The sequence below is a fragment of the Zea mays genome, chromosome 8 (genome assembly GCF_902167145.1).
Source record: "Zea mays cultivar B73 chromosome 8, Zm-B73-REFERENCE-NAM-5.0, whole genome shotgun sequence".
NCBI lineage: Eukaryota > Viridiplantae > Streptophyta > Magnoliopsida > Poales > Poaceae > Zea > Zea mays.
This window is the reverse complement of record NC_050103.1, coordinates 124,923,197-124,948,262: the sequence shown is the minus strand read 5'-3', so window position 1 is coordinate 124,948,262 and position 25,066 is coordinate 124,923,197. Positions and strand designations below refer to the sequence as shown.

General features: G+C 44.6%; 2 protein-coding genes across 3 annotated transcripts; one reads left to right on the top strand and one right to left on the bottom strand.

Moving 5' to 3' along the window:
• Positions 1 to 6,876: 6,876 nt before the first annotated feature.
• Positions 6,877 to 9,372, bottom strand: LOC103635826 (uncharacterized). Of its 2 annotated transcripts, none has more exons than XM_008658202.4 (2): positions 8,984 to 9,253; positions 6,877 to 7,122 (listed from the first exon to the last, which is right to left on the bottom strand). In XM_008658202.4, the coding sequence occupies exons 1-2, from the start codon at positions 9,005 to 9,007 to the stop codon at positions 6,895 to 6,897; spliced, it is 252 nt and encodes an 83-aa protein (XP_008656424.1). In that variant the 5' UTR covers positions 9,008 to 9,253; the 3' UTR covers positions 6,877 to 6,894. The 2 variants fall into 2 exon arrangements, 1 of the variants encoding a protein (XP_008656424.1); XR_557647.4 differs by lacking the exon at positions 6,877 to 7,122 and adding an exon at positions 7,376 to 7,755 and having other exon boundaries at positions 8,984 to 9,372.
• A 679-nt stretch (positions 9,373 to 10,051) lies between these two features.
• LOC109941864 (uncharacterized) lies at positions 10,052 to 21,087 on the top strand. Its single transcript, XM_035961980.1, has 4 exons — positions 10,052 to 10,086; positions 10,523 to 10,805; positions 20,338 to 20,447; positions 20,544 to 21,087. Exons 1-4 carry the CDS (start codon positions 10,052 to 10,054, stop codon positions 21,085 to 21,087), a joined length of 972 nt encoding a protein of 323 aa, XP_035817873.1.
• The last annotated feature ends 3,979 nt before the right edge of the window (positions 21,088 to 25,066 follow it).

Here is a 25,066-nt window from a genome sequence, read left to right as displayed (position 1 = left end):
CATTATTTCCCGAAGGGACATAATGCTTCGAAGGACGAAGGACTTTAACACTTAACACTTTTTATGTTGCCTTGTTCTTAATTCTTAGCATTTGAGAACAAGTCCCCAACATTGGCGCCCACCTCCGGTGAACTCACTTCCACTTCGAGTTTTTTGAACACCTTCGGAAGCTATAGACCCTCGCTATGGCACCGAAGAAAGCTTCAGCGACTGGGGCTGCAGCACTGCAACCGCTGGACCCCAACCAGGAGACCGTCTCTCTCCGGGAGGCCCGAAACCAGAAGAGGAAGGCTGTCAGCCCGACGATTCAGGAGGATGAACTAGACCAAGAGATCAGGGACATGGAGATGCTACATCAACAGGTGCAGAGGAAGAAGGAGAAGATGGCCAGGCTAGCTGAGCTGCAGAGGCAGATAGACGAAGCTTCTGAAGAAGTCCGTCATCTTACCCACGATGAGCAGAACCGAAGGCCTCAACAAAAAGACCTTCATCAGGAGGGCTTCTTCAATGAAGATGACTGGTATGATAATTTTCATCATGGAAATTTTGTTTTCGACGATGCTTCTCCTCTGTCCGCTGAGCTGTAGGCTACACCTTGGCCTTCGTCCTATAAGCCACCCCAGCTTCCCATGTTCGATGGCCATTCGGACCCGAAGCAGTTCTTGATGAGTTACGAAGCAACAGTGTCTTCGTATGGTGGCAATGCTGCAGTAATGGCAAAGTCTTTCGTTATGGCCGTCAGGAGTGTTGCTCAGACCTGGTATTCCTCCCTTCGGCCAGGAACGATCACTTCATGGCAGAAGCTGAAGGATATGTTATTGACCAGCTTTCAAGGATTTCAGACGAAGCCGGTCACTGCTCAAGCCTTGTTCCAGTGCACTCAGGATCATGAAGAATACCTTCAGGCGTATGTCAGAAGGTTCTTGCGTTTGAGGGCGCAGGCACCAACGGTGCCCAATGAAATTGTCACCGAAGCCATGATCAAGGGGCTTCGTCCTGGACCTGCTGCTCAATACTTTGCTAGGAAGCCTCCTCAGACCCTGGAGAAGCTGCTCCAAAAGATGGACGAGTACATTCGTGCTGACAATGACTTTCGCCAAAGAAGGGAGGAGGCCTTCAGATTTTCCGAAATGACCAGGGGCTTCGGAGGAAGATCCTATCCGAGGCATGTCAGGTCCATCCACAACTCCACTCAGAATGATGATAAGGGGAGTCAGCAGAACAGACCGCAGTGCTCTTCACAGGCTTCGGGGCAACAGCAAAGCTCCTTCCGACCACCAGCTCCAAGAGGCAGAGGCGCCAGGGGCTTCGGCGGAAGATTCGGGGATCAACCCAGAAGAATATTTTGCTTATTCTGTGGTGAAAACAAAGGTCATACTACCAGGATGTGTCATGTTACCATTCAGAAGCAAAAAGAGATAGCCGAAGCTGCCGCGCAACAGGCTCAGCCGAAGCAGGTCATGCACACTGCTTCGTATCATTCGCCCTACATCCCAGAATATGTGGGCAACCATCCTGCACTCTCTGCTGCTTCGGCAAGTCAGCCTTCAGCTTCCTGGCAACAGCCCCCGCCTCCACCTCCGTTGCAACAAGGCCAGCAACCAGAAGGGAGCCAATATGCTCCACATCAAAGGGACTTCAGAGAACAGTCCGAAGCTCGCACGGTCAACAGCACCGTGCCAGAGTCAAAACACATCTATTGACAAATATCCTACCTTAATAGCAATCTTTTTCATTCAGTTTTATTTTTTGTAATAAAGGACATTGTTTAGGTTTCATGTAATTAGTTTCGTTGATTCCTACAAGAAAAATATGTTTTCTTCACAGGTTTGTGATAATAAAAAGGACCTTCGGACTATCGAAAATCCTTCGAAGCAACAAAAAGTCGTTCTAAGGAACGCAGAGTAAGTCTGACGAAGTCACAAAAAGTCGTTCCGAAGGGAGCGCAGTGTAAGTTTTCTGCTCCAAAGTCGTTCCAAAAGGAATGCAGAGCATACAGCGAAAAGTCAACGCTGATACCGCCTAAGTAAAAGGCGAAGAAGCTCCAAAGACGTTCCTAAGGGAATGCAGAGCTTATACCGCCTAAGTAAAAGGCGAAGAAGTTCCAAAGACGTTCCTAAGGGGATGCAGAACTTACAGCGAAAAATAAACGCTGATTCCGCTGAAGTAAAAGGCGAAGAAGCTCCTAAGGGAGGCTTATAATGAAAAAGTCAGTATTGATACAAAAGATTGTGCCCCATTGCAGGAATGTGCGTATCTTCGGCACAAAATATCATTTTGCATAACATAACATCATCACATCATTTTGCATAGCATAATCATCATACATCATGCTGCATGTGGCACAAGAAGGGGGCATGTTATCGATCTTCGGAAAATGCTTTGAAAAAGGGCAAATCATGCCAAGTTACAGGGAGAAACAATATTGATTTTCGAGGTATAGCTTCGGAGATTATTTTTACGAAGCTTGGATATTTCTTATCAGAACATTATGGATATTGTCGTGATAAATGATAAATTCTTCTTCACGAAGCATGAAAAGAAGGGAAGGTGTTTTTTCGTCGAAGACTCAAAAATGGTACGTGTTTAAAGTTTCATGCATCGTAAAGAATTGAATCATAAAACAAGTATATTACATACAGGATTACAGAATATTACACAAATCATATATCAAATGTTTTTTGCAATAGCACTTAGTCTTCCCTAAGTACTATCTCTGCAGCTTCGTTCAGCAGTCGATCGACAACCTGATCCATGATAGCTTCGGCCATCTTTTTAATTTCGTCGTCATCTTTAGGCTGAGGGCCCGAAGATGCTTTAGTAGGATCTGAGTGAGGACGGGATACTATTACATCATTATTACAGATCGCGAACGAACTATAAGATTAAAAGTTATAATGCAATGAAAACTATTCGCTAGTACCTATTTGCCCTTCGGGCTCTGCGTTTTTCTCAGCAGCCTCGGCTACTTTTCTAGCCTCATGAATCCCTTTCTCGCTTTTCTGAATGATTTCTTGGGCCATTTCTCTACCACCGTTGTCCCAGATGTCGGTGAAAAATTTTCCCCCAACCGCGCTAGCTTCGGCTGAAGGATCTTTTATATCTTCAGTGGACAAGGTGGCTTCGGACTGCGATAAAATCTTTACATGTTCACATCCTTTCCCCTCCAAAATAGTGGCAATCCCTCTGGCACCAGAAAAAGCGCAGATGTCACCGCGGCTACTCAGGATTTCCTCGAAGGCCTCCGACTCATGATTGATCCATTCCAGGGGACCTTCGGGGTTACCTCTTATAAAGTTTTCTTCTTGCGAAAATGCGCCAACGCTGGCGAAGCTAGTTTTTATTTTCTTGACACACTCTATAGATTTGTCGAAGCATTTCTTCTTGGCTGACCGAAGCTCTTTAACAGTTTCTTCTAAATGATTTGCCCATTGGTCGCTGAGTTCTCGCCTTGTTTCTTCAAGTATGCATTCCTCTTTAGCTCTGGCTAATTGTTTACGAAGGTTTTCAATTTCACACTTCTGAGCTTCGGCCTGACCTTTGAAAATAGCTTCGTCTTCTTTTATTTTATTTATTAAGGAATGCAATATTTTGTCTTTTTCGAGACCTTCGTTCCTCAGTTCAATTACTTCGGAACGAAGGTTGCTCAGGGCTATAGTACATCCTTCGTCCTCAGCATCTTTCTGTGCTCTGAGGGCATTGCTGAGTATCAGGCCCTGCAGACAGGAATATGTCTGTGTTAATAGTTTTAAACAAACGAAAAATTTTGAATTCAACAAAAATATAAGAATTCCATTTGTCGCACCTTTAAACTGTTGTAAGCTAGGCTGTCAGCCAGATCGTTCTTTGACAGCACCGAAAGTCCGTCTTCTAAAGTTGGAAATCCGAAGCTTCTGCTCATCTCCCGACAGACAGAAATTTCCTTGCTGTCGGGGAGGCAATACAAGAAATCTTCTTCTCCACTGCCATTAAATATCAACGCTCCCTTTGGATATTTCAACTTTTGGGCATAGTGTTGGGCCTCTTGTTCTTCTTTTTCTGTTAATTTTTTCCCCGAAGCATGACGAAAAATATAATCACGAATTTTGGATGCTTCGGGGGTAACAACACCAGTTCCTTCAGCAAAAGTTGGCTTTGTTATTTTTTCTGCCTCACTTTCCAAGGTCTTTGCCTTTGAGGGCTCTGAGGGCCCAGCTTCGGCTTCAGTATCTTGCTCTGGAGCTTTAGAACCCGAAGCTTCGACTGTTGTTTCAGGAGTGACGGCAGCCTTCTTCGGAGGGGTGCTTGAAGATTTGATCGTTTCCAGCACATCTAGCACATTAGCCATTCTCCTTTTCGGAGTCACTGCTGGCACTTTTTGATTACTTACTGTTTCAATGTTTGCCACAGGACTCAAAACTTCTGATGTTTTGGAGTCCTCGGTTGCTTCCTTTACCTCTTCCATTTTTTCTGTGAATGGCGCTTCGGCCTTCTCTTTCGTTTCTGATAACAAAATTTTTGATTGCTCCAATTTTGTCTTCGTTGGTATTTCGGCTGTTTCTGTGACTTCTGGCAGCAAAGTTGGCTCGGCTGGTTTTTCAGCTTCGGTGGCCGAAGAAGTCTCTCCGGTAAACTCAGGCACCGAAGCTGGTTCAATATAACGCGGTCGATAAGTAAGAACCTTTATCTTCTTCCTTTTCGGTTCTGGCTCGCTAGGAGCAGCTGCAGTTTCTTCTTTTGCAGAGGTTGTATTTTTTCTCTTCTGCCTTCGAATGGGGTAGCAATAGTCAGGGTAGACGAACCCGATGGCATCAAATACCCGATTCAGCCTTTTCTTTTTTCGGCCTCCGAAGGCTGCTGACATTGCAGTATCTTCGGCCTTCGAGTATGTCCCAAGCAGCTCATCACTTAAATTGTCAATGCTTTTCAACCACTCATCGTCTGGCTCAATAAATTTATCTTCAAATTTAAAAGTGTACTTAAACCTGACGAGTCCACCTTCGTCGGCCTTTTTAACGATTTCTTGTGGCATTTCCCATTTCTCCGCAAGCGGCCACACCCTGAAGGCAATATGCTCTTGTACTAAGTCCCTTGTTCCTATAAAAGAGCAGACAACGCCGAAGGCTCTTTGGCACTCTTCGGCGGCTTCGTTCATTTCAACCTTCGGCCTCCGAAGGCCGAAGCTTTGCCAAATAGGACGCATAATTATACCTTTGATGTCTTCTCGTGCTGATAAGTCATTCTTCACATAAAACCATTCTGTCATCCAATCCCCGGGCCATCTCTTCCGAAAGGTTGGTACGGGACAGCTTGCCCCGGACCGAGAGACGAAGCTGTAGCAGCCAAAGTTGTTATGGTACTGTTCTTTGCCCCAAGGTTTTGTTTCATATAATAATTCATGAACATTACAGAAGCTTCTTGCGTCAGGCTTCAGACCTTGGCTTCTCGTGGCCCACACGAAGATATTTAGCCTTATAATAGCCTCTGGAGTAAGTTGATGAAGATAGACTTCGAAGATTTTCAACACCTCCACGACGAAGCTGCTCAAGGGGAATCGCAATCCGGCTTTCAAAAAGCTTCGGTATACCACAACTTCATTTTCTTCAGGGTGTGGACAAGTCTTTTCCCCTTCGCCCGCCCTCACAATGGACAGATCCCGGAAATACCTTCCTCTCATATTAACAAGATGATTCTCTTTGATAGTTGATTTACCATAAACTGAATGGCTTGGTCGCCAGGGGCGATCTTCGGAGTCTTCGCCACCGCTGTCCACATCATAACTTTCACTGTCACCAGTATCTTCAGACAGCCCTTCCAGAATTTCCCTGGTGATCTTTTCTGTGTTGGTCTTCGACATTGCTATAAGAAACCCTAAGTTCTTCTCTTCATCAAGACTCAGCTTCATTTCAGCAGCAGCCTTCTTAGCAGCTTCAGACATCTTCGGAAACACTAAAAAACTGTTTTCAAAGCCGAAGCTTCAAAGCTAAAAGCTTAGCAGATCACAGTGCACAAGAGCTAAAAAATGAGTGAGCAAGAGTGGTTGGCCAGAAAGCGTGCAAAATAAGTTTGCGGTATGGCCGTATTTATACGCTTGATGCGTTGAAAGTTGAAAGACCCCACTTGTCATTGAATGTTGCTATTCTAGCAAAGGGAAGGTGTTTTTTCGGACCTTCGGCATAAAGCCTTCGTTCATATCGCAATCTGAATTTATTATTTCAAACAAATTAATATTGCGAGGGGCTACTGTTGGGGGCCTTCGTCCTCCGAAGGTCCTCAAAAACATGATTTGACAATGTTTTCCAAGTGGATTATGTGAACAGGTACCTTCGGACTCAGAATTACGAACATGAAGTGCGGTCAGGACGAAGCCTGAACCAGACGAAGGACGGGCTGATTACCAAGCTCCACGAAGGATGGTGCACAGCCGAAGCTGTGCGCAGGGAAGCTTCGTCGCGATAGCAGAGAGGGGAACCGACTTAAAGATGAAAAGACTACGTGGACCTTGTCAGGTTTCCATAAGTCATTGACAAATGTAATGGACATAAATGTAATTTTACGTGGGCTGCGTCACGCGTCTATAAATAGATGAACAGTACTCCCGTACTGTTCACGCTGACTTGGCATTTGCTTTTGCGTCACGCTTGTACTTTTTATCTTCTCTCAGGACCGAAGGTACATTTGTAATTTGAAATCATTTCTATTTTTCCATGTTAATAAAATAGAAATGATTCTATGATGATGCTTATATTATATTTCATGCTTTATATGAATCCTTCGTCATTACTTGTTATGTTTACGAAGGTATGTCTCTTATGACCTTCGTCCGAAACTCATTATTTCCCGAAGGGACATAATGCTTCGAAGGACGAAGGACTTTAACACTTAACACTTTTTATGTTGCCTTGTTCTTAATTCTTAGCATTTGAGAACAAGTCCCCAACACTGGACACCTAGCTTCTCATACAAAGCTCTACCACAGCTGTTAAGATGAGCTTGCTTGAAGCCGCTCGTGGTTTTAGTTCCACTCGCAACTAGGTCGGACAAATATTTGAGCACGAAACTAGACATTGCGTTGGACCAATAGACCTGTCCAGCTCCACCCTTGCCTGCCATGTTGTCCCCATGTTGCTCTGGGTCCATCTCCTGTGTAAGTTATAAAAAATGACAATGAACACCAAGATAAATTTCCTTGTCTGGGGGAGCTGTAGCTTTTCCAAAAGCGCCTCCAAGAGAAGCTTTCTGGATAAAGCTCGGGAAGCTGCTTTGAGGGAGCTTCTCTGCTTTTACTACAAAGTGCAGCTTTTGTCAGCTTGGAGAAGCTATCCAGTTTGAGAGAGCTTCGAGCTTTCTGGAGAAGCAAAAGCTGCCAAAAGCTCCCCTAAACAGGGTCAATTACTTCAATGAGAATACTGAAGATTTGTCCACAACATCACTAGTATATCACATAAAGAAAACAAGCAGGGCAAAGTCCATGCCATTGCTAGTTCACTATTACATAAAGCACTACATATTTTAGTTGTCGCGGTGGTTTTAACAATCTGCCCACATTCTCTCAGAAATCATTTCTCTTCTCTATCATTAGCGTATGGTTATTTGCTTGTTATCGTGCTGTCCTCCGTGGCTTTGGCCTTTGGTGTCCAATTGTCCTCTGGTAGAATGAAAATAAAAATTTGTAGCTGCCAACACATTTTGGGATGCAAATAACTTCCTACGACGAAAGGCAGTCTCCATAGATGCTCTTATATCTGACCCATCAATTGCTCCAATACGACGATCCTATACGGTCAACATATTACAAAAAAAAAACTCAAAATTTTGACCGCATATGTGTCAGGACAATTTGGAATGCCATACCTTAAAACATGGATCCCATCTTGAGTTCCCTGCAATTTTGGCCAGGGTATACAAAAACGCTGGTCGAATAAGCTAATTGCCTAGTTCCCCGATTGCATGTATTACGAGGTTCAAATATCTGCTAACTGTTTCACCTGACCTACTGAAATTAGTCCCAGCTTAGCTTATTTCTTAGGTTGTGTCCGATTGCATTCAAGAACATAGCTACTTATTCCTCAGTATTACATGGATAGCGTCATGGAACAAGGAGCATTCATGTAAAACTTGACGCAACTGAAAGAAAGGACCCTCTCTTGAGCCTTATCATTTTAGCGCAGGTTGTATGTTGTATCATCCTTGTAAATTGTTGTGTTTAGATAGTCGATCCTATTCTTATCCCTTTCCTCCATTGGACCATTAAGCAATAGTCTGCCTTTGGGTGTGTTTGGTTCAGCTTTTTTCTGACCAGCTTTTCTGAAAATCTGGCTGTGGAGAGAATCTGGCTGTGGGGAGAATCTAAGTATCATTACGATTACGTGTGGAGGAAGATAAAATTGTTCATAGGGCTCAGGATCTAGAAAGTGATGGATTCCTACTATTACAACGACTCAAACGATTATGTGTTTATGTTGATTTTGGATGGTTTTTTGCCCCCAACGAATTTTATAGAAGCTGGCTGAAAAGCTGAGTGTTTGGCAGTCTGCAACAGCTTTTGGTGGCCAGAAGCTGCCAGAAGCCGAAACAAACAGGGCCTTTGTCTTCTCAACCTAACCCAAAGAAACAAAACCACCATACAGGCAGCTAGATAAGTAGCAGAGGGTTATGAGTACATTTTTTTTCGTCTAAGCTGCATGTCCTCCAACTACAATCTCCAAGGGAATGCACACACCATATAAGTTTTTTTTTTTTTGAGAGAGAGAGAGAGGTGAGTATAAATGTATAATCCTCTGTTAACAAGGACTAACTTGCATCTGCACTGATGCAAACACATGAGAAACCAGGGAGAATAATCCGGGACCTTCAATCCAGCAAATCAACCTGTGTTAAGTTCAGAACGAATCCCCCAGGTGAGCCCCTTGGGCATCCGATTCACCCAATTCCAATCGGGCAGCACACCACCACGTGACCCCTTAGCAGCTAGGGAGTGTGACGACGAGGAGGGGGCAATCACCTGCGAAGGCGTCTCCATGACCATGAGAGAACGGCCAGGCCCCAGCAGCGGCAGTCAGCTCCGGTGGCGTCCCGCGGGAGGGAGAACCGAGTCGCCGAGAGAGGAGGGGTGGGTTGCGAGCGAGGCGCTCCGTCCCGGACGGCGACGTTCGCGGACGGGATGATGCGGCATCTAGAGAGAATATTCGTTGCGTGGATGGTTCGGTCCCATTCCCCCTAAATTTTTTTCCCTAAGACTGTCTTCAGCGCATGCCGCGCCCTTCCCCCTCCCCTTGCACTGTGTACGTTTAGGGTAACGAGATGGGTGCAGCGGCCACCCCTAAACCTTCCCCTACAAGCAACAGTGGTAGCGCTGGGAGCAGTGCTCCGCTAGATGTGGAGGGCTGTGGCAAGCCCTCTAAACACTGTGCTTGTACTGTTAAATTAATTGTTAGTAGAATAAAAATTGATAGGAGGTGAAAAGTAGGTATAGAAAATGATATTTTATGGTTGTAGTGGGGTGTAGGGGAAGAATTTAGGGGGAACCGCTGTACAGAATGGAGATATAGAGCAAAAGAGAACGCTGACGTGGCACGTGAGTGGAATATAGAGGGCCAAATTTAGGGGCAACCGCTGAAGACAGTCTAAACCTTACTATGCAGCCACGTCAGCAAGATTCCCTCCCCTATATTTACCCGTCCCGCAACCGTTCCCCCTAAATTTTCCCCTATATATCTCTCTACTCATTAAATATACATTTCCCTATAACTAACATAACCAACTTCTTTTTATATTTATATTATTTTCTTTGAACACGTTTCGCTTAACAGATCTTACTTGTTTAACAAAAAATTAATTAATTATTTCTCTTAATTGAGACATACTATATAATAAATCAAATAATTTATCATTTAATTGTAAAAATTCATACATCATTACATGTAACATTTAATTGGTAGCCTGGAAACATTAATTAACATTTCTCGTACACCCACATTTTTCATATATATTGGGACAGAATATTATGAAGGACACTTACGTTGCAACACAAACCGTCCAGTCATACGGTCGAAGCCACGAGTGTCTTACAATGAAAGACACCGTTGGCTTTCAAAGGAAGCCACGGTTGGCTTTCAAAGTAAGCCCGCACCTTCCCCCGCTCTTTGCTCTCTCCTATATATATTCAATCAACCTCTACGATATTGTTCGCCCATTGTTCTGAGTGAATCAAGTTATCCATAGTTCGGTATGTCTCAGAGTAATACCGAAGATGAGTTTGCTTCGAGTGATTCGAGTGATAGTGAGGACGAAACTCTTTTGCTTGTCAACCTACTCACCCTCGACATTGCGGCTCAACGCCATCACTGACGTCGGTCGGGTTTACCCCGCCGTGTCATTCACAGAGATCATTTCGCGGGAGAAAACCTCATCCAACATCACTACTTCGCCGCTAACCCAGTGTATCCACCCCATGTGTTTCGTAGAAGGTACGCACTTCATATTGTTGTCATAGGTTATCATTTGTTCAACTTTTGACAAATATCCAATGCAATTTTGTTAGGTTCCGCATGAGTAGGCCTTTGTTTCTCCGCATTGTGCAAGGTCTTCAACAACACGATATTTACTTTACACAAAGAGTTGACGCAACTGGTATGCCCGGACTAGGATCCTTACAAAAAGTTTGTGTGGCAATGCAGATACTTGCTTATGGGTTACCTTCTGATGCGGTAGACGAGTATATTCAAATTGGGGAATCAACCGCTAGGGAATGCCTTCATCATTTTTGTCGCGCAATCATTGCATGTTTTAGTGGCTGGTATTTACGCACTCCAACTCAAGACGACATTGATAGTCGCCTAGAGGGGGGGTGAATAGGGCGAAACTGAAATTTACAAATATAAACACAACTACAAGCTGGGGTTAGCGTTAGTAATAATAAACGAGTCCGCAAGAGAGGGCGCAAAACAAATCCCAAGCGAATGAGCAAGTGAGACACGGAGATTTGTTTTACCGAGGTTCGGTTCTTGCAAACCTACTCCCCGTTGAGGAGGCCACAAAGGCCGGGTCTCTTTCAACCCTTCCCTCTCTCAAACGGTCCCACGGACCGAGTGAGCTTCTTTTCTCAAATCAAAGCCGGGAACAAAACTTCCCCGCAAGGGCCACCACACAATTGGTGCCTCTTGCCTTGATTACAATGGAGTTGTGATCTCAAGAACAAGTGAGAAAGAAAAGAAGCAATCCAAGCGCAAGAGCTCAAATGAACACGGCAAATCACTCTCTCTAGTCACTAGGGTTTTGTGTGGAATTGGAGAGGATTTGATTTCTTTGAATGTGTCTAGAATTGAATGCCTAGAGCTCTTGTAGTAGTTGAGAAGTGGAAAACTTGGATGCAATGAATGGTGGGGTGGTTGGGGTATTTATAGCCCCAACCACCAAACTTGACCGTTGGCTGGAGGCTTCTGTTCGATGGCGCACCGGACATGTCCGGTGCACACCGGACAGTCCGGTGCCTCTGCCACGTCACCATTGCCGTTGGATTCTGACCGTTGGAGCTTCTGACTTGTGGGCCCGCCTGGGTGTCCGGTGCACACCGGACATGTACTGTTTGATGTCCGGTGCACCGGTATGGGCAAGTCTGACGTCTGCGCGCGCTGCGCGCGCATTTAATGCTGCGCAGAGAGCCGTTGGCGCCGCAGAGAGCCGTTGCTCCGCTGTCACACCGGACAGTCCGGTGCACACCGGACAGTCCGGTGAATTTTAGCGGAGCGGCTGCCGCGCGAACCCGAGGCTGGCGAGTTCAGGAGGCCGAGCTTCCTTGGAGCACCGGACATGTCCGGTGCACACCGGACAGTCCGGTGAATTATAGCGCGCCGGCTTCCGAGAATTCCCGAGAGTGAAGAGTTGGAGTCTGAGTCCCCTGGTGCACCGGACAGGTACTGTTTACTGTCCGGTGGCACACCGGACAGTCCGGTGCGCCAGACCAGGGGTGCCCTCGGTTGCCCCTTTGCTCCTTTATTGAATCCAACACTTGGTCTTTTTATTGGCTAGATGTGAACCTTTTGCACCTGTATAACTTATACACTAGAGCAAACTAGTCAGTCCAATATTTGTGTTGGGCAATTCAACCACCAAAATTATTTAGGAACTAGGTGTAAGCCTAATTTCCTTTCAATCTCCCCCTTTTTGGTGATTGATGCCAACACAAACCAAAGCAAATATAGAAGTGCATAATTGAACTAGTTTACATAATGTAAGTGCAAAGGTTACTTGGAGTTGAGCCAATATAACTACTTACAAGATATGCAAGGAATGTTTCTTTCTTATATAACATTTTGGACCACGTTTGCACCACATGTTTTGTTTTTGCAAATTCTTTTTGTAAATCCATTTCAAAGATCTTTTGCAAATAGTCAAAGGTACATGAATAAGAGTTTGCAAAGCATTTTCAAGATTTGAAATTGTCTCCCCCTATTTCAAATGCTTTTTCTTTGACTAAACAAAACTCCTCCTAAAAGAGATCCACCTCTTAGTGTTCAAGAGGGTTTTGATATACCATTTTTGAAATACTACTTTCTCCCCCTTTTGAACACAATAGGATACCAAATGATAAAGACTTTTGGAAAGCACTAAGTTTTTGAATTTGGTGGTGGTGGTGCGGTCCTTTTGCTTTGGGCTCATTTCTCGCCCTTTTTGGCATGAATCGCCAAAAACGGAATCATTAGAGCCCTCGAAGTAATTTCTTCCCCTTTGGTCATAAGTAACGAGTTAAGATTATACCAAAGATGAAGTCCGGTCCTTTTGCTTTTGAGCTTTTACTCTCTCCCCCGAGGATGAAGTCCTTTTCTTTGATGCTCATTTCTTCCCAAGGAATAGAGAGTTGCTCGGAGTGATGGCGAAGCATGAGTTACGGAGTGGAAGCCTTTGTCTTCGCCGAAGACTCCAATTCCCTTTCAATATACCTATGACTTGGTTTGAAATAGACTTGAAAACACATTAGTCATAGCATATAAAAGAGATATGATCAAAGGTATTTAAATGAGCTATGTGTGCAAGCTAGCAAAAGAAATTTCTAGAATCAAGAATATTGAGCTCATGCCTAAGTTTGGTAAAAGATTGTTCATCAAGTGGCTTGGTAAAAATATCGGCTAATTGATCTTTAGTATTAATGTAAGAAATCTCGATATCCCCCTTTTGTTGGTGATCCCTAAGAAAATGATACCGAATGGCTATGTGCTTAGTGCGGCTATGCTCGACGGGATTGTCGGCCATTTTGATTGCACTCTCATTATCACATAGCAAGAGGACTTTGGTTAATTTGTAACCGTAGTCCCGCAGGGTTTGCCTCATCCAAAGCAATTGCGCGCAACAATGTCCTGCGGCAATGTACTCGGCTTCGGCGGTGGAAAGAGCGACCGAAATTTGCTTCTTTGAAGCCCAAGACACCAAGGATCTTCCCAAGAACTGGCAAGTCCCTGATGTGCTCTTCCTATTAATTTTGCACCCCGCCCAATCGGCATCCGAATAACCAATCAAATCAAATGTGGATCCCCGAGGGTACCAAAGCCCAAACTTAGGGGTATAAGCCAAATATCTCAAGATTCGTTTTACGGCCGTAAGGTGTGATTCCTTAGGGTCGGATTGGAATCTTGCACACATGCAAACGGAAAGCATAATGTCCGGTCGAGATGCACATAAATAAAGCAATGAACCAATCATCGACCGGTATACCTTTTGATCTACGGACTTACCTCCCGTGTCGAGGTCGAGATGCCCATTAGTTCCCATGGGTGTCTTGATGGGTTTGGCATCCTTCATCCCAAACTTGGTTAGAATGTCTTGAGTGTACTTCGTTTGGCAAATGAAGGTGCCCTCTTGGAGTTGCTTGACTTGGAATCCTAGAAAATACTTCAACTCCCCCATCATCGACATCTCGAATTTCTGTGTCATGATCCTACTAAACTCTTCACATGTAGACTCGTTAGTAGACCCAAATATAATATCATCAACATAAATTTGGCATACAAACAAGTCATTTTCAAGAGTTTTAGTAAAGAGTGTAGGATCGGCCTTGCCGACTTTGAAGCCATTAGCAATAAGGAAATCTCTTAGGCATTCATACCATGCTCTTGGGGCTTGCTTGAGCCCATAAAGCGCCTTAGAGAGCCTATAGACATGGTTAGGATACTCACTGTCTTCAAAGCCGGGAGGTTGCTCAACATAGACCTCTTCCTTGATCGGTCCATTGAGGAAGGCACTTTTCACGTCCATTTGATAGAGCTTAAAGCCATGGTAAGTAGCATAGGCCAATAATATACGAATTGACTCAAGCCTAGCTACGGGTGCATAGGTTTCACCGAAATCCAAACCTTCGACTTGTGAATACCCTTTGGCTACGAGTCGAGCTTTGTTCCTTGTCACCACACCATGCTCATCTTGCTTGTTGCGGAAGACCCATTTGGTTCCTACAACATTTTGGTTAGGACGTGGAACTAAATGCCATACCTCGTTCCTCGTGAAATTGTTGAGCTCTTCTTGCATTGCCACCACCCAATCCGAATCTTGAAGTGCTTCCTCTACCCTGTGTGGCTCAATAGAGGAAACAAAAGAGTAATGTTCACAAAAATGAGCAACCCGAGATCTAGTGGTTACCCCCTTATGAATATCGCCGAGGATGGTGTCGACGGGGTGATCTCGTTGGATTGCTTGGTGGACTCTTGGGTGTGGCGGTCTTGGTTCTTCCTCATCCTCCTTTTCTTGATCATTTGCATCTCCCCCTTGATCATTGCCATTATCTTGAGGTGGCTCATCTTCTTGATTTTGCTCTTCATCAACTTGAGCCTCATCCTCAATTTGAGTTGGTGGAGATGCTTGCATGGAGGAGGATGGTTGATCTTGTGTACTTGGAGGCTCTTCGGATTCCTTAGGACACACATCCCCGATGGACATGTTCCTTAGCGCGATGCATGGAGCCTGTTCTTCACCTATCTCATCAAGATCAACTTGCTCTACTTGAGAGCCGTTAGTTTCATCAAACACAACGTCACAAGAGACTTCAACTAGTCCAGTGGACTTGTTAAAGACCCTATATGCCCTTGTGTTTGAGTCATAACCAAGTAAAAAGCCTTCTACAGTTTTAGGAGCAAATTTAGATTTTCTACCTCTTTTAATAAGAATGAAGCATTTGCTACCAAAAACTCTAAAATATGAAATGTTGGGCTTTTTACCGGTTAGGAGTTCATATGATGTCTTCTTGAGGATTCGGTGAAGATATAACCGGTTGATGGCGTAGCAGGCGGTGTTGACTGCTTCGGCCCAAAACCGGTCCGGTGTCTTGTACTCATCAAGCATGGTTCGTGCCATGTCCAATAGAGTTCGATTCTTCCTCTCCACTACACCATTTTGTTGTGGAGTGTAGGGAGAAGAGAACTCATGCTTGATGCCCTCCTCCTCAAGGAAGCCTTCGATTTGTGAGTTCTTGAACTCCGTCCCATTGTCGCTTCTTATTTTCTTGATCCTTAAGCTGAACTCATTTTGAGCCCGTCTCAAGAATCCCTTTAAAGTCTCTTGGGTTTGAGATTTTTCCTGTAAAAAGAATACCCAAGTGAAGCGAGAATAATCATCCACTATTACAAGACAATACTTACTCCCGCCGATGCTTATGTAAGCAATCGGGCCGAATAGATCCATGTGGAGTAGCTCAAGCGGCCTGTCGGTCGTCATGATGTTCTTGTGTGGATGATGGACTCCAACTTGCTTCCCCGCCTGGCATGCGCTACAAATCCTGTCTTTCTCAAAATGAACATTTGTTAATCCTAAAATGTGCTCTCCCTTTAGAAGCTTATGAAGATTCTTCATCCCAACATGGGCTAGTCGGCGGTGCCAGAGCCAACCCATGTTAGTCTTAGCAATTAAGCAAGTGTCGAGTTCAGCTCTATCAAAATCTACCAAGTATAGCTGACCCTCTAACACTCCCTTAAAAGCTATTGAATCATCACTTCTTCTAAAGACAGTGACACCTATATCAGTAAAAAGACAGTTGTAGCCCATTTGACATAATTGGGAAACAGAAAGCAAGTTGTAGTCTAAGGAATCAACAAGAAAAACATTGGAAATAGAATGGTCAGGAGATATAGCAATTTTACCCAATCCTTTGACCAAACCTTGATTTCCATCCCCGAATGTGATAGCTCGTTGGGGATCTTGGTTTTTCTCATATGAGGAGAACATCCTTTTCTCCCCTGTCATGTGGTTTGTGCACCCGCTGTCGAGTATCCAACTTGAGCCCCCGGATGCATAAACCTACAAAACAAATTTAGTTCTTGAGTTTAGGTACCCAAACTGTTTTGGGTCCTTTGGCATTAGATACAAGAACTTTGGGTACCCAAACACAAGTCTTGTAACCCTTGTGTTTGCCCCCAACAAATTTGGCAACTACCTTGCCGGATTTGCTAGTAAGCACATAAGATGCATCAAAAGTTTTAAATGAAATGGCATGATCATTTGATGCATTAGGAATTTTCTTCTTAGGCAACTTAGCATGGGTTGGTTGCCTAGAGCTAGATGTCTCACTCTTATACATATAAGCATGATTAGGGCCAGAGTGAGACTTCCTAGAATGAATCTTTCTAATTTTGCTCTCAGGATAGCCGGCAGGGTACAAAATGTAACCCTCGTTATCCTCAGGCATGGGAGCCTTGCCCTTAACAAAGTTAGATAAGTTCTTTGGAGGAGCATTAAGTTTGACATTGTCTCCCCTTTGGAAGCCAATGCCATCCTTAATGCCAGGGCGTCTCCCATTATAAAGCATGCTACGAGCAAATTTAAATTTCTCATTTTCTAGATTGTGCTCGGCAATTTTAGCATCTAATTTTGCTATATGATCATTTTGTTGTTTAATTAAAGCCATATGATCAAGAATAGCATTAACATCAATATCTCTACATCTAGTGCAAATAGAAACATGCTCAAGATTAGATGTAGAGGGTTTGCAAGATTTAAGTTCTACAACCTTAGCATGCAACATTTCATTCTTAGTTCTAAGGTCGGAAATAGTAGCAATGCAAACATTAAAATCTTTAGCCTTAATTAAATTTTCATTCTCTAATCTAAGGCTAGCAAGAGATGCATTCAATTCATCAATCTTAGCAAGCAAGTCAATGTTATCATCTCTAAGATTGGGAATTGAAACATTACAAACATGTGAATCAACCTTAGCATTTAAAATAGCATTTTCATTTCTAAGGTTGTTAATCATTTCACGGCAAGTGCTTAGCTCACTAGACAATTTTTCACATTTTTCTACTTCTAGAGCATAAGCCTTTTTAACCTTAACATGTTTCTTGTTTTCTTTAATTAGATAATCCTCTTGGGAGTCCAAAAGGTCATCTTTTTCATGAATAGCACTAACTAATTCATTTAACTTTTCTTTTTGAGCTATGTTAAGGTTGGCAAAAAGGGAGCGCAAATTATCCTCCTCATCACTAGCATTATCATCACTAGAAGATTCATATTTAGTGGAGGAGTTGGATTTAACCTTCTTCTTTTTGCCGTCCTTTGCCATGAGGCACTTGTGGCCGACGTTGGGGAAGAGGAGTCCCTTGGTGACGGCGATGTTGGCGGTGTCCTCGTCTTCGGAGGAGTCGCTTGAGCTCTCGTCGGAGTCCCACTCGCGACAAATATGGGCATCGCCGCCCTTCTTCTTGTAATACCTCTTCTTTTCCTTTCGTCTCCCCTTCTTGTCGTCACCTCGGTCACTGTCACTAGATATAGGACATTTAGCAATAAAATGACCGGGCTTACCACACTTGTAGCAAACCTTCTTGGAGCGGGACTTGTAGTCTTTCCCCCTCCTTTGTTTGAGGATTTGGCGGAAGCTCTTGATGACGAGCGCCATCTCCTCATTGTCAAGCTTGGAGGCGTCTATTGGTTGTCGGCTTGGTGTAGACTCCTCCTTCTTTTCTTCCGTCGCCTTGAATGCAACGGGTTGAGCTTCGGATGGCTCGCCAAGCTCGTTGATTTTCCTCGAGCCTTCTATCATGCACTCAAAACTTACAAAATGCCCGATAACTTCCTCGGGGGTCATTTTAGTATATCTAGGGTTACCACGAATCAATTGAACTTGAGTGGGATTTAGAAAAATGAGAGATCTTAAAATAACATTTACCACTTCGTGGTCGTCCCACTTCTTGCTCCCGAGGTTGCGCACTTGGTTTACCAAAGTCTTGAGTCGGTTGTACATGTGTTGTGGCTCCTCCCCTTTGTTAAGCCGGAACCGACCGAGCTCCCCCTCGATCGTTTCCCGCTTGGTGATCTTGGTGAGCTCATCTCCCTCGTGCGCGGTTTTGAGTACATCCCAAATCTCCTTGGCGCTCTTCAACCCTTGTACTTTGTTATACTCCTCTTTACTTAGAGAGGCGAGGAGTATTGTTGTTGCTTGAGAGTTGAAGTGCTCGATTTAGGCCACCTCATCCTCATCATAGTCCTCATCCCCTACCGACGGTACCTGTGCACCAAACTCAACAACATCCCATATACTTTTGTGGAGCGAGATTAGATGAAATCGCATTAAATCGCTCCACCTAGCGTAATCTTCACCATCAAAAGTTGGTGGTTTGCCTAATGGGACGGAAAGTAAAGGTGTGTGTTTGGAAATGCGAGGGTAGCGTAGGGGGATCTTACTATACTTCTTGCGCTCTTGGCGCTTAGAAGTGACGGAGGGCGCATCGGAGTCGGAGGTAGAAGTTGATGAAGTGTCGGTCTCGTAGTAGACCACCTTCCTCATCCTTTTGTGCTTGTCGCCTTTCCGATGCGGCTTGTGGGAAGAAGATTTTTCCTTCTTCTCTTTGTGGTGAGAAGAAGATTTCTTCTCCTTCCCTTTGTTGGAGGAGCTCTTCTTCTTTTCCCTCCTTTTGGTGCGGGACTCTTCCGATGAAGTGCTCCCGTAGCTTGTAGTGGGCTTTTCGCCGGTCTCCATCTCCTTCTTGGCGTGATCTCCCGACATCACTTCGAGCGGTTAGGCTCTAATGAAGCACCGGGCTCTGATACCAATTGATAGTCGCCTAGAGGGGGGGTGAATAGGGCGAAACTGAAATTTACAAATATAAACACAACTACAAGCTGGGGTTAGCGTTAGTAATAATAAACGAGTCCGCAAGAGAGGGCGCAAAACAAATCCCAAGCGAATGAGCAAGTGAGACACGGAGATTTGTTTTACCGAGGTTCGGTTCTTGCAAACCTACTCCCCGTTGAGGAGGCCACAAAGGCCGGGTCTCTTTCAACCCTTCCCTCTCTCAAACGGTCCCACGGACCGAGTGAGCTTCTTTTCTCAAATCAAAGCCGGGAACAAAACTTCCCCGCAAGGGCCACCACACAATTGGTGCCTCTTGCCTTGATTACAATGGAGTTGTGATCTCAAGAACAAGTGAGAAAGAAAAGAAGCAATCCAAGCGCAAGAGCTCAAATGAACACGGCAAATCACTCTCTCTAGTCACTAGGGTTTTGTGTGGAATTGGAGAGGATTTGATTTCTTTGAATGTGTCTAGAATTGAATGCCTAGAGCTCTTGTAGTAGTTGAGAAGTGGAAAACTTGGATGCAATGAATGGTGGGGTGGTTGGGGTATTTATAGCCCCAACCACCAAACTTGACCGTTGGCTGGAGGCTTCTGTTCGATGGCGCACCGGACATGTCCGGTGCACACCGGACAGTCCGGTGCCTCTGCCACGTCACCATTGCCGTTGGATTCTGACCGTTGGAGCTTCTGACTTGTGGGCCCGCCTGGGTGTCCGGTGCACACCGGACATGTACTGTTTGATGTCCGGTGCACCGGTATGGGCAAGTCTGACGTCTGCGCGCGCTGCGCGCGCATTTAATGCTGCGCAGAGAGCCGTTGGCGCCGCAGAGAGCCGTTGCTCCGCTGTCACACCGGACAGTCCGGTGCACACCGGACAGTCCGGTGAATTTTAGCGGAGCGGCTGCCGCGCGAACCCGAGGCTGGCGAGTTCAGGAGGCCGAGCTTCCTTGGAGCACCGGACATGTCCGGTGCACACCGGACAGTCCGGTGAATTATAGCGCGCCGGCTTCCGAGAATTCCCGAGAGTGAAGAGTTGGAGTCTGAGTCCCCTGGTGCACCGGACAGGTACTGTTTACTGTCCGGTGGCACACCGGACAGTCCGGTGCGCCAGACCAGGGGTGCCCTCGGTTGCCCCTTTGCTCCTTTATTGAATCCAACACTTGGTCTTTTTATTGGCTAGATGTGAACCTTTTGCACCTGTATAACTTATACACTAGAGCAAACTAGTCAGTCCAATATTTGTGTTGGGCAATTCAACCACCAAAATTATTTAGGAACTAGGTGTAAGCCTAATTTCCTTTCAGACATTACACGCATCATGCATAATAGTGAGTCTAGGGGTTTTCCTGGCATGTTGGGTTCCATTGATTGCATGCACTGGGAGTGGAGGAACTGTCCAACGGCTTGGCGTGGTCAATTTTGTGGGCGAAATGGTAGAGCATCGATGATACTTGAAGCAGTAGCATCGTATGATTTATGGATTTGGCATGCTTTTTTTGGCATGCCTGGGACAAACAATGATGTTAACGTGCTCCACCGATCCCCAGTTTTTGACCCTATGACTTCTGGTCGAATGCCACCTGTCAATTACACAGTAAATGGTCATGCGTACAACTTCGGTTATTACCTTGCTGATGGTATTTACCCCAACTGGCCAACTTTTGTCAAAGAAATCCGACACCCATATGAGGATAAGAAAGTCTATTTCACTCAGATGCAGGAAAGTTGCCGAAAGGATATTGAGCGTGCATTTGGAGTTCTTCAAGCTCGGTGGGCGGTGCTCCGTGGACCAGCTTATGGTTGGGATCGTAATCGTTTGACAGAGATAATGACAGCTTGCATCATCATGCACAACATGATCGTCGAAGATGAAGGGCCTTTTGCTGCAAACATTGATTTCGGAGACAACTCTTCAAGGATTGAATCATCTCAAATTATAGGGGAAGGGCGGGCGGAATGGGTTATTAACCACTTTGATCTTCGTCGCCAAGAAAGATCGTGCTCACTTCAAAATGATCTTGTCGAGCATTTATGGGCTCGCCGTGGAAGTATGTAACAATTATGTGTCGTAGCTGCTTAGGGTCGCACTAAAATTAAGTACTTGTAATGTCATGTCCCCTTTTTAAGTATTCTAATAAATTAGCAAAGTTGTTTCCAAAATGTCCCGACAGCCGGCTTCATATGTGTTCAGATACTTCGATTTTGTGTACCAGCTATACCATAACATGTATCTTCGTTTGTACGAAGTGTAAACATAGCATTGCAATTGATCTAGGGATTCATGTTTTCTTGCACAATATATAACATACCATTATTTTCTAATACAGATGAGTTCATTATTTTGTAATGATCAAACTTTGCAAGATCAATACGCAAAAATAATGATCAAACTTTTATCACAGACGAGTTCATTATTTTCTAATACAACAGCACACAACTTAACATACATTGGTTCGACCAAATAAATAGTGTTCTCGAAAAAATAGTATCTTAGAGGAACTAAGATAAATTGTCTCAACAACTGACAACAGAACTCTCGCGCACATTTAACAGAAGCATTCAGGATTACTCAAAGCTAAATATAAACTGCTACAATTTTTTTCTGTTCCTTCATCATTATCCAAACTTCTGGATCAACATCTTCTTCGTTTGTCGACAACACATCTGCAAACGTTTGTTTGCCGATTCGAGTTCTTCAAGTTTGAGTTCCCTTTGTCGAATGCTAACTTTTGTGCTTCCAATTCCAATCTCTTCTTCTGTATGTCCCTGTCTTCTTCACTGCTCTTTTCTTTTTCCCCCTTTTCTATGGACCTCTGTATTTGTTTTCAGTAATTTCTTGTAATCGGCTTAAGTATTCAGGAGAAGAAGAAGATGCACCTTTCTTTCTTTCAACTTTACTGTAATCACGCCCACGGGGCCTTTTTCCTGTCAACCCAGCCGATCCACTGTCAGTCTCTGGTGCTTCCACTGATGGACACCCCGAAGATGGTATTGATCTTGCATGTAATCCTCTAAACGAATGTCCTTGACATATGCTCTCCCATTTCGGTTCCCCCTTCAATTTATGCCAGCAGTGCATATAATGGAATGGTTTGTTCTCCTCATGAGCGAACAAAGTAGCTGCCTTCGATGTCTGCAAAATTGTTAATGATAATTATAATTAGTCCGAGGACACAAAGTTGTGGTTTAAATAATCATCGTTTCAATTGGCGTACCTTATCCTCGTCACTTATACCACTTTGTTTCTCTCTTAGGACTCTGGCGTAGTATCCAGAGAATTTACTGACATCAGCCCTGATCTTGTCCCATCTGCTGCTAAGTGCTCTGTTAAGTCTACAAGGAAATTCCCCCCTTTGTTCATTGTATCTTTTTTCAATTCTGGCCCAAAGACCCTCCCTCCTTTGTCCAGTGTGGACAATAGGGTCACTACTTATTTGCAACCATGTAGTACAAAGGAGTATGTCTTCTAGTGCTGTAAAGTTTTGTTCCTTGGATTTCTTTTGCTTTTGAACAGGAGGTGCATTTTTGCCTGGACTATTGATGTCCTGAACACTGTGTTCAGCATCTGACTCCAAGTTTACACGTAATTGAGGTATAGTGTTCGAACCCTGCAACGGTGTACTTGTATGTGATGCAGGATATGAATCTGTGTATGGACTCATTCCAACTGAACCAAGAGGGTTCCTCACAAAATTCATGTAGTGATTCCAATACAGTGCAGATAGGGGTGGGCATTTTAAAACCGAAAACCGAACCCGAACCCGAACCCGAACCGAACCCGAATAGACCGAATTGTGAGTCTATTCGGGTTTTCGGGTTCGGGTTCGGTTCCTATATGTGCTATATTTCGGGTTATGGGTTCGGGTTCGGTTCCTAATCTTTAAAACCCGAATAGACCTAATAACCCGAAATATTAAAAAACTCTTAATATGTGATGGTATTATTATATGATTTATGAACTTATTAGGTAGAAATAATGATATCATCTTAACGATAGTATATATATCTTTGTATGCTAATTTTTATAGTCACTTGTTGTAGTAATAGTACTTTCAATTAATTATTCATTGTATATATTTTAACAAAATATACTAGTCTCTCTATAATTCGGGTCTATTCGGTGGACCGAATAGACCGAACCGAAATTGTGAGTATATTCGGGTTCGGTTCCTAAAATATTTTTGGAAATTTCGGTTCTCATTTTTCAGAACCCAAAATTTCACAAACCCGAATAGACCGAACCGAATTACCCTAATAGACCGAATGCCCAGCCCTAAGTGCAGATTGCGAAGCAGGAATCATGGTAGATTGGGAACTAGTATTCCCTGGCTGAATAGGAGCCCACATTGTAGTTGGACCTTTAGCAGGACTAGGAAAATTAATGTTTCCCATCATGTTGCAATCGACAGGATTCTGGTGCATGAAGCTCGTTGGCCATAAAGGGGGTGGGGGGGAAATTGCTGGGCATTTGAGGGATTTGACATCGCCTGCGACGATGTCGCATTGTTGGTAGGGTCCATGCTAGGATATGTGGAGATGGCAGACATTTAGTCATATGTTATAAACTCAAGCTAATCGACAAAACGAGGTACAGAAACAGCACACAAAGCATATGAACAACGAAAATAATAATATAGTCATCTGATGAACTTATTCAGGACGAACAGCAGCATTAGAACATTTAAGGTCACATACTACAAGGATCTTAACATCATAATAACTTAAGGTCACGAGGTAGCATTGAGACTTAGACATACATCACAGGACTAGTTCGACAACATGACAAGTTGGAGACCCCGAGAACTTGGATGTTCAAAAGGCTATCCTGCTACTACTGCTGGAATACATGGAGCTAATAAATATTCCAGTAGCTATTACGAGTTGACCTATCTGAGTCGCTGAAGTACCACTCATCACTGAGAGCACCTAGAGGGGGGTGAATAGGTGATCCTGTAAAACTTAAAACTTAAGCCACAAAACTTGGTTAAGTATTAGCACAATAATCACCAAGTGGCTAGAGAGAAGTCTTTAGCAAAACACAATAACCATAAGAGAGCAATCACAGAGATGACACAGTGGTTTATCCCGTGGTTCGGCCAAGACCAACGCTTGCCTACTCCACGTTGTGGCGTCCCAACGGACGAGAGTTGCGCTCAACTCCTCTCAAGTGATCCAATGATCAACTTGAATACCACAATGTTTTGCTTTTCTTTTCTTATCCCGTTCGCGAGGAATCTCCACAACTTGGAGCCTCTCGCCCTTACACTTTTGATGTTCACAAAGAATCACGGAGTAAGGGAGGGATGAGCAACGCACACAAGACTCAAAAATCAGAGCGACAACACGCACACAAGTCGCAACAAGAGCTCGCAACACAACCCAATGAGTTCACAACTCCACTAGAGCTCTATATGCTATCACAAAGAAACAAATGCGCGGAATCGATGTCTTGGTGCTTAGGAATGTTGTAAGTATGCTTGATGTCCTCCTCCATGCGCCTAGGGGTCCCTTTTATAGCCCCAAGGCAGCTAGGAGCCGTTGAGAGAAATCTGGGAAGGCTGATCTTGCCTTCTGTCGACTGGCGCACCGGACAGTCCGGTGCACACCGGACACTGTCCGGTGCCCGATTTCTTTCCTTAACTGGCGCAGCCGACCGTTGGCAGCCAGAGAGCCGTTGGCGCACCGGACATGTCCGGTGCATACCGGACAGTTCAGTGCCCCCTTCTAGCTGTTGGCTCGGCCACGTGTCTCGCGCAGATCGCGCGGCTGACCGTTGGCCCAGCCGACCGTTGGCTCACCGGACAGTCCGGTGAATTATAGCCGTACGTCGCCGGTGAATTCCCGAGAGCGGCCAGTTCGCCCGAGCCAGTCTGGCGCACCGGACACAGTCCGGTGCACCACCGGACAGTCCGGTGCTCCCAGACTGAGCAGAGTCTTGGCTGCTCGAGCCAAGACAATTCCATTTCGATTTTTCCTGTTTCCAGCACTTAGACACAATACATTAGTCTCTAAAACAATGTACTAAGTCTGAGAAA